This window comes from Tachysurus vachellii, chromosome 9 (assembly GCF_030014155.1).
Source record: "Tachysurus vachellii isolate PV-2020 chromosome 9, HZAU_Pvac_v1, whole genome shotgun sequence".
Lineage (NCBI taxonomy): Eukaryota > Metazoa > Chordata > Actinopteri > Siluriformes > Bagridae > Tachysurus > Tachysurus vachellii.
The window spans coordinates 1,540,519-1,554,264 of record NC_083468.1 but is presented as its reverse complement, the minus strand read 5'-3'; the positions used below and the strand labels follow the sequence as shown (position 1 = coordinate 1,554,264).

Sequence of the window (13,746 nt, the reverse complement as noted above, 5' to 3'; positions counted from 1 at the left end):
ACACTGAGCTTCCTTAAAGGCTCGAACAGATGCGAGAAGCGGCTGCCGGCGACGCGCGTGGAGAAAAGTGGCAAAGCTAGCGTAACGTAGCGGACGATACGGAGGACTTTACAAAATTTCTGATTAATATCTCTGAATTAATATTTAGCACATAATATTTAAATCTGTCTGTTTTATCTCAGTCCCAGTGTTGTGTGGAGGTGTGAATTCTGTAAGCCACGATGCTCTTCATACAGAAACCCAACAGTGTCCTGACTCATCTGTAGATATTTACAGCATTTAGCAGACACTCTTATCCAGAGTGACTTACATTTTTATTTCAAATTATACACCTGAGCAATTGAGGGTTAAGGGCCTTGCTCAGGGACCCTGCAGTGCCAACATGGTGGAGCTGGGATTCGAACCATTGACCTTCCGATCTGTAGTCGAACACCGTAACATGAACTATTTTTATCCACAGAAAAGAAACAAAGGGAAAAAACGAAGCACATGCGATCGACGGAGTGAACGCAGAGTCGCACATGAACGACGATCCGTGTGTCAGAGCATCAAACACAGATCGTACGTGGCGAAAAATCGATACCAGAGCATGGAGAGCGATCCTGCTCAGACGACGAGAAGCTGCTCACAGAATACCCTGGACATCTGGAGTTTATGAAAAAAACATGGAGACTTTACAACAATGGAAGAGACCAACATTTTGTGCTGTGTTTGAAAGAAAACTGACTTGCATGTCACCAGAAACCATCCACTCAGAGAAGCATGGTTGTGTTAGCATTGTGCTAAGAGTTACCTTTAGACTGTTGGTTGGTTCTCTTGTTGACTCCTTCTTCACCAAGTCACTGAGTTCCTCTGATGGTCCTATAAATGATCTGCATTCTGAGCCTGCTAAAGTTAACTGGTGTCTCACTGGGGTATAAAATGTGTTTAGAGTTTTGTCATAATTTGACCTGGTTAGGTTGCTTATATTTACATTTAGCAGACGCCCTTATCCAGAGCGACTTACATTTTTATATAAATGAGCAATTAAGAGTTAAGGGCCTTGCTCAGGGGCCCAGCAGTGGTAGCTTGGTGGGTGTAGGAATTGAACTCACAACCTTCCGATTGGTAGCCCAACACCTTAACCACTAGGCTACCCCTTGCTGGCTACCTACTTGGATAAAGTGACCACTCGGTACAGCTTCCGGGGGCGGAGCTTGGTGTACATGTGCATGGATGGATGGAAAGTGCCGTGATGGAGCAAACGAATAATTTTCTGTGTAGAAACTTATCAAACAATCTGGAATTATTTGATGTGTAATGTTGGAAATCCAAGCAAACAGGAGGAACTACAGCATCTCGCTATAATACAAGTTACCTGATTAAACAATTTGAATGATTTAAATGACCAAATTTGTATTCAGTATAAAAAATGCCATTGATTCATCCTTAATCATTAACAGAGCAGACAGATCTCATCCCAATCAATCAAACCCGCTACCAGGAATCCACAGAGAAAGAAAACTCGTCTGAACAAAAGCAGAGCCTGCGGTGTTTCATTGTCACCAACGTTACAGGAAAGTCAAACTTTCCTCTCGTACTGTTAGAGGACATGAAGAGTTTCACGAGTCATCAGAGGAACACAAGCGCCATGCGTCGCTTCAGCCTGAGACACGGTGCAGGCGGCTGTTAAAGCTGCCACAACACCAGCCTTCTCATTAGCACCACACTGAGACGAGCTAATAGCTAACCGCATTCGCAAATTACTGACTGCTGCTCCGACAGGAGGGAGAGAAACGCTGGCGAGGGAAACCACCAGCATCCGTTAATGGATCTAAAGCTGTAGAGTAGAGTAGTGTTGAGTAGAGTAGTGTAGTGTTGAGTAGAGTAGTGTAGTGTTGAGTAGAGTAGTGTAGTGTTGAGTAGAGTAGAATAGAGTAATTTTACTAATACTAAAGGGGAAATTTGGTGTCATAACACAAGGAATTGGGGGGGCACGTTGGCTTAGAGGTTAGCACGTTCGCCTCACACCTCCAGGGTTGGGGGTTCGATTCCCGCCTCCACCTTGTGTGTGTGGAGTTTGCATGTTCTCCCCGTGCCTCAGGGGTTTCCTCCGGATACTCCGGTTTCCTCCCCCGGTCCAAAGACATGCATGGTAGGTTGATCGGCATCTCTGGAAAATTGTCCGTAGTGTGTGATTGCGTGAGTGAATGAGAGTGTGTGTGTGCCCTGTGATGGGTTGGCACTCCGTCCAGGGTGTATCCTGCCTTGATGCCCAATGACGCCTGAGATAGGCACAGGCTCCCCGTGACCCGAGGTAGTTCGGATAAGCGGTAGAAGATGAATGAATGAATGAACTCAAGGAATCAAAATACACATATAAATATTTGAAGTAATTTACAAAAATTCCTGAAGAGATTAAATAAAGGAAAAGTTTTACAGGTTGGAAGGTTTGAAAACTGTACATTAGATATGTGAGATGAGCAGCTGTGGTAGTGTGTAATAAAAAAATGAATGAATTAATAGAAAGCAGCTGTGACGCCACCAACGTTTACGTGTTAACCAACTTGGGTGCTGAGTCGCTTTAGAGCCAAATAAAATCATCTAATGTTAGGCTTTTTTATATATTAATAAATGAGGAATAGTGGTGAATTTTACACCCCAAAGATCAGGAAGACAAGAAGAAAGAGTGATCGCATTTGATTAAAATAAATAAATTAACTGATTAATTAATTAATTAATCAAACAAACAATCAGATTAAATAAATAAATGAATAAGAAAAACTAGAACAAAAATGTGATAGTTTTTGTTTGAATTTAACATTTAATAATAATAATAATAATAAAAATAATAATAATAATAATAATAATAATAATAATAATAATAATAATAATAATAATAGTATTGTTACTAATAATAATAATAATAATAAAAATAATAATAATAATAATAATAATTATTATTATTATTATTATTATTATTATTATTATTGTTATTATTATTATTATTATTATTAGTATTGTTACTAATAATAATAATAATAATAATAATAATAATCATTATAATGATTATTATTATTATTATTATTATTATTATTATTATAATAATTATAATATTTGCCTCTTATTTCTATTATTTTCCTTATTACAAAATCCGTCATTTTTTATCAGTAAATATTAAAGTATGAAGATGTATCAATCTTTTTTCTTGCCTACAAAAATTGTATTTTAATCTCATTCTCCTGGTGGCATTTTAAATGTACACTTTTACTATCGAGGTTTCAGTTTTTTATTTTTTTTCCTGCTTGCTCCCAACGAATCCACTGAAATTCTCCTCTTTCATTTTCCTGTTATTCTTCCCCAGGGATTTAGAAATGTTCTCAGAACGCATCAAATAATAAAATAAAGAAAATGATTTCATCGTAATAATTAGCGAGTGTCCCCGAGGAGCATTCAGAGAGCGAATCGACGTGAACTTCGGATACTTCGGGGACAGATGAAACGTAATAAGGATAAAATCTGTTTTTGAATGCAATTAGATAAAATTCATGGGAAAAAATACGCAATTCATGTGCAGATTTAAACTTTTTACTTTTTTCAGCTATATCTTAGAAATGTGACTCATGAAAGAACCATAATGCCTTGAATTCATTCTGTAAAAGAGACAGTCAGCATGCTTTCCTTTGATTATCATGTAGATGAATATGTGCATGAAGTGTTATTGTGCTGGAACCAGAACCCCACCATTATGTCTTAAAAGATACACAGCATGAATGACAGCGTTTCCTTTATCACTAAAACACCCGCTTCACACTGACTCCACTTTTCCCCCCTGTGATTTGTCCTTGTCTCAGTGTGATGATCAGAGTACGGAGGAGTTCAGCTCCCAGTCAAGGAGACATGTTTCATCACAGATATAGATCCTAACACATCTCCCTGCGTTCCCTTAACTCGGGTTCCTCACACAGCAGTTCGATATCAGACCCCCGACGGACGAATACTGAACGTGACTCGGTGTGAGATCTGCACCTGTATCTGAGCCACACTTTTGAGACCATGTGTATCACTATACAGGCACATTACCTGTAATAACACAGCAGTGCTCACCGTACATAATGTAAACATAAAGATTCAGCAAGAAAACGCAGCCAAGACAAAGAGAAGGTTCACTTTCTGAGTCTGTTATAAACGTAGTCTGTAATTTTAAACCAAGGAGTATTTCAGTCACTCTTGAAGTTTTGAAGTCACATTTATGAGCAGATGAGAAATTTAGTCTAAATATTTGGTTTACATTTTTAATTTCAATTCAGTTTAACATTTGAAATATATTATGGATTACTTTATGGATATATCTGGAACATGGTGGGAAAAAATAACTTACTATTATTAATGCTACTGCTGCTACTTATATTAACAGTATTATTATTATTCATTCAGTCATTCATCTTCTACCGCTTATCCGAACTACCTCGGGTCACGGGGAGCCTGTGCCTATCTCAGGCGTCATCGGGCATCAAGGCAGGATACACCCTGGACGGGGTGCCAACCCATCGCAGGGCACACACACACAATCACACACTACGGACAATTTTCCAGAGACGCCAATCAACCTACCATGCATGTCTTTGGACCGGGGGAGGAAACCGGAGTACCCGGAGAAAACCCCCGAGGCACGGGGAGAACATGCAAACTCCACACACACAAGGTGGAGGCGGGAATCGAACCCCCAACCCTGGAGGTGTGAGGCAAACGTGCTAACCACTAAGCCACCGTGCACCCCTATTATTATTATTATTATTATTATTATTATTATTATTATTATTATTATTATTATTATTATTATTATTATTATTATTATTTCTGCTATTAATAATTCAGCTTTTACTATTACTATGACAAATGTTATTACTGCTATAACCTGTACAGTCATTACTCCTGCTACTAATACTAACATTATTGTTTCTATTACTGTTTTAAATTCTAGCCCTTTTATACTATCACTACCGATACTATTGTTACTGCTAATTTTACTACTAATTTTACTAGCGCTGTTACTACTTACCCCTAATACTAATCATAGTGTTACTTTTCCTATTACTCCTAACTACTGCAACAATTACTGTTATTATTATGCTAACTACTGCTACTGCTAATACTAATAGCATCATTCATTTTCTGGTTCCAATACTGTTGCTGTTACTATTCCTGCTAACAGATATTATGATTATTACTACAATTACAGCTATTATTACGAGAGTAAATATTACTATAATATTACTATATCCATTACACACCATTATTACTTCTACGACTATTATCGATGCTGCTAATATTACTAGCGCTGTTTCTACTTCCACTACCGCTCACAATACTGGTATTTAATACTAACAATACTACTGCTCTTATAATGATATCTCCTTCTCTTCCTCCACCTAATCCTCCTTCTGCTGCTATTATTACTATCATGACTGCTACTGATGTCGCTGCTACTACAGTAGAAAGCCTAATTTTCATGCAATGCTGTGTGTTAGTGCTCGGTGTCTGGCTTTGCATTATTACTGAAGTCAATGGCGAGAGGTGTGTTTTTGACTGGTGCTTGTGGAGGAGGAATGAATGAATGAATGAATGAATGAATGAATGAATGAATGAATGAAGGTACACATTATATTTTGAGGTTATGATTTATTAGTGATTATAAATACAACTTTGGTTGCCCTTCATGCTTTCCTTGTGCCGGTAGTAAAAAAAAAAAAAAAAAACAATGAGGAGAAGATTAGAGTGAATCATGTCTGATGCTATGCTCTACGCCACGCTATCGACAGGGGAGTAATAGCCAGTAATATCCTCCTCCAAGACGCCAGGTCGACTACATTATTTCCCTCATTCTCTCCATTCTATAAAAAGTAGAAAACTGGCAGATGGAGAGAAAAAAAGGTGTGACAGGCTTTAAAAACAGGTCCTGAGATAGAGGTGACGATATAGAGAGCTTCAAGCAGAGCTCTCTCTGGGGCTAAATTCAATTTAGTTCCCTTCAACCTCATCCACACTCCTTTATCGTTCAATCAAAGAAACTGAAATCCGAAACGTTGCACTGGCTTCATTCCAATTCAGCCTACACACCAATCTGTATCGTTTCAAGGATCTAAAATATATCTGGATGTGTTTTTAATTGGAGTAGGGTTTAGTGTGTATAAAATACACTGGCAGTTCAGCTCCTTCATAACAATACATTTATAATCCCCTTTTCTGGGAGACACCGTGCTCTGTGTTTTTACTGGTGTTAAGTGCTGGTGAAATAAAGGGCTCGAATACTGTGCCGATATTCAACACCATGAGACATGATGTGGTGTACACCATCACATCCATCTTCTGGAGTGTTTATCCCACAGTAAACCTAGGGTCTATCCCAGGGGAAGAGGGCAGCGGTCACCTCAGGGTGCCAACTCACCACAAGCCACAATCACTCACCCATTCACACACTACAGACAATTTAGAGATAGCAATCAGCCCACAACACATGTCTTCAGACTGGAGGAAAATACCTGAATATCCTCCTGAAGCAAGAGGAGAGCATACAAAGTCCACACATACACGGCAGAGGCAAATTTGTTGGGCAAACATGCTAACCACTAAGCCACCGTGAAACCCATTAAAAAAACATCTACATTGAAAATCAACACAAGTTTACCGCTGAAAGCAAACGCTTAACAGGCAAAAATGTCTCCAAACAATGACAGGTGACTTGAAATAACAACTCTTAGGCGCTTTGTCGCTTTATATGATTAGCCACTATCTGTCACTGACAACGAGGTTTTTTGCTTATGGCTGTACAGACACATTTTTATATGCCTAGCGATGTTCTTGTATGTTATTGGATTGGTTATTGGTTATTGGAAATCGTCGCTGTCAGACGGAATCCTCGTATCTCCAAAACCGTTATTTTTCAGGAAATTAAAAAAACGCCGTACCTTATCTGCAGTACACAGGGTTTAGTCCGCGTTGCAGTGGATTGTCTTGCGCTAAATTCCTGTCCTCAGACGAGCACCAGAACTAGTGGGGGTCAAGATTTTTTTTTCTTTGAGCCCAGTGTTTTGAAGACATTTACCTCAGAAGACGTGTTGATTCGTTGCGACTCTTGTTGAGGAGAAATATGCCGTGAAGCTCTCCCGCGGAGTGAGGAAGAGGTGGACAGTTGAAGTGTCCAATGGAGTGATGAGATTTGCGCTCAAGCTATTTTCAAGACTTTAGATTGGTTAATAACTTGTAAAAATAACAGACCCACGTGGGGACTGACCAATAGCATCGATATGTGAAAAAATATGAAATTGACCAAATTTGGACATACGAGGTTTCCGCCCGACAGCGACGATATGTTAGGAACAGCATTTTTTTTTTCACCAATGTAAGAGGCACTTTACTCATCAGGAAAAAGCTTCATTGACTTCAGTGGACTTCCTTCAGTTGAATTCCCATTACAGTCAATTTTACCGTAAGCTGACTTCACATCTTTACGTTTTACAGAATAAGCACTGACCCAGAGTAAGACCCGGCGACCGCGTCCAGCACGAGAGGACCCGTATTAGTTTATATCACTATTAATAAAGAACACTGTACATATTCCATAGCCTTTCAGCATTGTGCGTCTCCTTACCTTCTGTCGAATCTCCTCCTCCATCTTGATGGGCGAGCCCAGCTCCGCTACCTGTTTCACTCCTTCACTAGCGTAACCGCCGTATTCCCACAGCACGTAGTTCTTGGAGTGTGACGCACCAATGATGGCTGACCAGTGATTGGCTCGTCCTGTCGGGATAAAAATGTAAAAGAATGCTTGAGTTGCAGAAATGAATTACATTATGGGGGAAAATTACAAGTGAATTAGTAGAAACATTTGGTTTGATGACCGCTGCTATTATTACCGCTACTACTCTGAACTAGTACGAGTCTTACTATTATTACTGTTACTATTTCTACTATTACTACTACTGCTACTAGTACAAGTAATACTGGTGTTGCTAATATTGCTATTAATACTGCAACTTCTACTGAAACCCATATTACTACATTATTATGGCTACCGCTGCTGCTGGAACCAGTGTCACTACGGCTTGTACTGTGAATATTATTACTGCGGCTGTAACCAGTATTACACACACACTACTACTTATTAATATTTTTTCTAATTCATTTACATTTACGGCATTTAGCAGATGCCCTTATATCCTCATATCATATGAAGCATATCCAGAGTGACGTACCAAAGTGCTTATACAAATACTGTTGCTATTTCTGTTGTTCCTACTATTTCAAATGAAATTTATTTGTTTTGCGCTTTTAACAATTCACATAGTGTCAAAGCAGCTTTACAGAAGTATAAAATAGAAACAGACTAAAAGTAAAGAGTAAAGTTTAAAATTGTTTTTATTTATCTCTAGCATCTATCCCTAACGATCAAGCCTGAGGTGATCTACCTGAGATGATATGAGGAAGAAACCTTGAGAGGAACCAGATGGGAAATGGACCTCATCTTCGTTTAGGTGAACAGTAAATGATTGAATGTAAATAACTAGTAGTACTACGACTAGTACTATCAGTGTATACTGCTGCTACAGTAACTATTACTACTGAAATCAGGGCTACAGTTACTACTGTACTGAAGTCATGGCCTAATGGTTAGAGAGTTTGACTCCTAACCCTAAGGTTGTGGGTTCGAGTCTCGGGCCGCCCACGACTTAGGTGCCCTTGAGCAAGCCACCGAACCCCCCGGATGCCGCAGCATAAATGGCTGCACACTGCTCCGGGTGTGTGTTCACAGTGTGTGTGTGTTCACTGCTGTGTGTGTGCACATTGGATGGGTTAAATGCAGAGAACAAATTCTGAGTATCGGTCACTGTACTTATCCGTATGTCACGTCACTTTGTACTGTTATTGTTACAAATCGTCGCTGTCGGGCGGAAACCTCGTATGTCCAAATTTGGTCAATTTCATATTTTTTCACATATCGATGCTATTGGTCAGTCCCCACATGGGTCTGTTATTTTTACAAGTTATTAACCAATCTAAAGTCTTGAAAATAGCTTGAGCGCAAATCTCATAACTCCATTGGACACTTCAACTGTCCACCTCTTCCTCACTCCGCGGGAGAGCTTCACGGCATATTTCTCCTCAAGAAGAGTCGCAACGAATCAACACGTCTTCTGAGGTAAATGTCTTCAAAACACTGGTCTCAAAGAAAAAAAAATCTTGACCCCCGCTAGTTCTGGTGCTCGTCTGAGGACAGGAATTTAGCGCAAGACAATCCACTGTAACGTGGACTAAACCCTGTGCACTGCAGATAAGGTACGGCGTTTTTTTAATTTCCTGAAAAATAACGGTTTTGGAGATACGAGGATTCCGCCTGACAGCGACGAAATGTTATTACTACTGCTATAAGTAATGTTACTACTACTAGTATTACTTGTCTTACTGTTACTACTGTTATTAATACCAATGCTGTTATTATTGTGCTATTATTACTGTTGCTACCTTTAGTATTAGCAGTGCTACTGTCACTACTACTACTATTAGTACTATTGTTTCTACTTCTACTCTAACCAGTATTACTATTACTACCACTTCTGCTGCTGGATCCAGCGTTACTACAGTATTACTTGTACTGTTAATATTACTACTACTAATGATTTAAATATTGTCACTATCACTACTACTCTTAATATTGCTGTAACTACTACTACCACCTACTACTGCTACCGTATAACATTATTAGAAACAGTAGTACTAGTAATAGTTGTAATTATTTGCAGAAATAGTTACAGCAATAGTTACTGACTATTAGGTAACATTATTACCTAATAACTTACCTACTAGTCTTACGGTTACTATTACTGTTACTACTGCAGTTGTTTTTAATATTCAAATATATAATGGTGGGGGTCACGGTGGCTTAGTGGTTAGCACGTTCGCCTCACACCTCCAGGGTCGGGGTTCGATTCCCACCTCCACCTTGTGTGTGTGGAGTTTGCATGTTCTCCCTGTGCCTCGGGGGTTTCCTCCGGGTACTCCGGTTTCCTCCCCCGGTCCAAAGACATGCATGGTAGGTTGATTGGCATCTCTGGAAAAAATTGTCCCTAGTGTGTGAGTGAATGAGAGTGTGTGTGTGTGCCCTGTGATGGGTTGGTGCTCCGTCCAGGGTGTATCCTGCCTTGATGCCCGATGACGCCTGAGATAGGCACAGGCTCCCCGTGACCCGAGGTAGTTCAGATAAGCGGTAGAAAATGAATGAATGAATAAAATATATAACGGTTCTAAATTTTTTTTTTCCTATTTTTTTTTTTTTTTTTATCTTAATCCCTGGACCAGACCCTCGATCAGGTGTCCAGGCTGTGGTGGGAAATTAAAGCCTTTGATGGAACTTCATTCTGCTGTATGAATATTCTCTCAGGAATAATCTTCTCACTCTGTGTGTACAGTTAATCCCTCAAGCCAATTCATCAGAACATCAGTCTCTCAGTGATCAGATCTTCTGTCCAATCTTTGATTTTCATATTTCCTCTCAAACAAAACTCAATCAAAATTCATTTCATAGCTTAATACCCGTGAAGAATATAAAGATATTTCCAGGCAGTGCTTAGGATCAGGGCGGGCGAATCAGACGTTCTCTTCTCATTCAAAAACTTTTTTTTTTTCTGATTTGAATTCTCTGACCCTTTCTTTTTGGTCTTGACCTCGTCCCGTCTAGCACAGAGATCCTGGAGGAACCGAGCTGAAATGTCCGACAGATGAATCTGAAGGATGAGATGTGCCAGGAAATAACCTTCATGTTGGGAAAGTAAGGTGATGTTCATATTTATTTGCTTTGTGTCTGAAGGATGGATGATATAGAGGAGTAAAATTAGATGGATGACAGATGGCATCATGCTGCTCCTCCTCCCTCATGCCGGTTCTAACGATTCCTTCGCACCTGTTCCACAGAGCAACTTTCTTTTTTCCTAAACTGGGTGGATATCAAGTAAAATCAATTACGTTATCTACGTGCTGAAGCCTACACACACACACACACACACACACACAGCAGAGTTTCAGTTTCCTCAGCTCATAGATTTCACTACTGACTTTTATCTCGTTTTTAGACTCTGTTTTAATCAGCATATCGATCCAAGTGACTTGCACTCGAGGTCCAATCGAATGTCACTAATCCCCTTTTCTTAATTTACTCCCAAAACAACAAGGTCAAAAAGCCCCCGGAGAACAAAACTAATGATATTAACTCTAAAGGTAAGATGTTTGAAACCATGGAACAGAGTAGATTTTAGAAGACTGCTGGTAGGTCTGAGGATTAATCCATTAAAGGGGTGCAGAAGTTAGACGACTCGACACTGGGGGCTTTTACTCAGCTGTAAGAACACCAGGGTTCACTTCAACACCGAAGAAGCCAAAGCAAACCACATCTCCTGATCTTTACCAAATCATGTGTCGTATTCAGATGAGATTAAAACTATCAAACTTTTTTTGAAGCCATGAAGAAAAGTTAACAAATCTTCTGTAACGTGTGGTGGAGTGACACGGTTTAAACTCTGTCTGGGGTGTTAGGATTGGGTTTGAAGTGCTCAAGTGCACAAAACTGAAAACATAATGGAGAAATGTTGGACATGGAGGAGGCTCCAATGTTTGATCCAAGATCCAAACTTCTTCTTCTTCTTCTTCTTCTTCTTCTTCTTCTTTCGACTTTTCCCTTCAGGGGTCACCACAGCGAATCATCTCTCTCCACCTATCCCTATCTTCTGCCTCCTCAACACTTGCACCCACTAGCTTCATATCCTCATTAATTACATCCATATTCCTCCTCTTTGGCCTTCCTCTTTGCCTCCTGCCTGGCAGCTCCATGTCCAACATTCTCCTACCAATATACTCACTCTCCCTCCTCTGAACATGTCCAAACCATCTTAATCTGTCCTCCCTAACTTTGTCCCCCAAACGTCCGACATGACCTGTCCCTCTGATGTACTCGTTCCTAAACTTGTCCTATCTCGTCACTCCCAAAGAGAACCTCGACATCTTCAGCTCGGCTTCCTCTAGCTCTGACTCCTGTCTCTTCTTCAGTGACACTGTCTCTAAACCATACAGTCTCTAAACTGTCCTGTACACCTTCCCCTGGATTCTCGCTGATATTTTCCTATCACACAGAACTCCTGACACCTTCCTCCACCCACTCCAACCTGCCTGCACTCGCTTCTTTACCTCTTTCCCACTCTCTCTATTACTCTGGACTGTTGACCCTAAGCACTTAAACTCCTGTACCTTCTTCACCTCTTCACCCTGTAACCTTACTGTTCCACTTCCCTCCCTTTCATTCACACACATGTACTCAGTCTTACTTACGACTGACTTTCATTCCTCTTCTCTCCAGCGCAAACCTCCACCTCTTCAGGTTTTCCTCCACCTGCCCCCCCCCTGCTCTCACTACAGATCACAATCCAAACAGTGTCTCAAAACCTTGAGACAGAAAGAGACTAACTGCTGTTTTACACTATATCAGTGCCTGGGATTTCACAGAGGGTCAAAAATGCCAAAAGGTTTTTGTGCATGTTTTGTTGACATAAATTGACAAAATCTTGGGGCAGTGGTGCTGTGGGGTTGTTGAGCAGAAGATCGCGGTTTAAGCCCATGAGCGAAGCCCTTAACCCTCTCGGCTCCAGGGCCTCTGAATCGTGGATGACCCTGTGCTCTGACCCTGTGCTTCATTACAGACTAGAATATGTTAAGAAAAGTATTTCTGTGTGCTGTAATGTGTCCTGACACAATTTTAGAAAACTGAACACACTGCGTTCAGTGGACTCTTTCAGTACAGTATGCTGTATATTACTAACTCACTGGGGTAGTCTTTGGGGTGCAGTTTTTCAGACCAGTTCCCATAGAAGGTCACTCTGTACTTGGCTGTTCCACAGGCACAGCAATCCAGCAGGGGCTTTTCAGTGACCTCACCATACAACGACTCTGGAGATGAGAAAATATTAAACAGCCATATTATTTACACACACACACACACACACACACACACACACACACACACACACACACACACACACACACACACTAATCAGCACACCTGCACTTTATGAACATCAACACGCAGTTTAAAAGTGCAGGGACTCCCAGACAGAATATAAAGTGCTGCAGTGAAGAAAGTCTCCATGTGGAGAACTGAAGCCTCACCTTTTTCACACAGTCGCTTTGTCAGAGAGCCTTCATCCTGGAAAGAGATGATCTTCCTCTGAATGATGCTCGCTCTACAAAACATGATGAGGAGAGACGTGATGAGCCAGGACCATAAACGAGAATAAATGAAGAGAATAGAAGAGAAGAGAAGAGAAATGAGAGAAGAGAAGAGAAGAGAAGAGAAGAGAAGAGAAGAGAAGAGAAGAGAAGAGAAGAGAAGAGAAGAGAAGAGAAGAACAGTAGTGAGTTGTGAGATGTAAAGCTCCACAGAATCCCAGCATCACTCCAGCAGCACTGCTGAGTTTCAGTAGCAGCAGGTAACAGCTGTGGATCCACATTCACTCCAAACTCATCACACGCTGTCTCTCTGAACTGAACTGCGGTGTAATTAAGAGCAACTTCATCTGACGGACTTTTTACATCTCATATCACCTCGTATCACCTCGTATCACCTCGTATCACCTCATATCACCTCATATCACGTCGTATCACCTCATATCACCTCATATGACCTCATATCACCTCGAATCACCTCGTATCACCTCATATCACCTC

The 13,746-nt window shown here is 40.5% G+C and overlaps 1 protein-coding gene across 3 annotated transcripts in view; it reads right to left on the bottom strand.

Annotated features, from left to right (window-relative positions):
• spon1a (spondin 1a) overlaps window positions 1-13,746 on the bottom strand; it is an 82,821-nt gene that overhangs the window by 52,850 nt on the left and 16,225 nt on the right. For all 3 annotated transcript variants that reach the window (XM_060878524.1, XM_060878525.1, XM_060878526.1), the window contains exons 4-6: window positions 13,189-13,262; window positions 12,847-12,969; window positions 7,631-7,779 (exon numbers count right to left, since the gene is read on the bottom strand). In XM_060878524.1, the coding sequence (XP_060734507.1) occupies window positions 7,631-7,779; window positions 12,847-12,969; window positions 13,189-13,262 (346 nt within the window). The remainder of the gene's footprint in view (window positions 1-7,630; window positions 7,780-12,846; window positions 12,970-13,188; window positions 13,263-13,746) is intronic.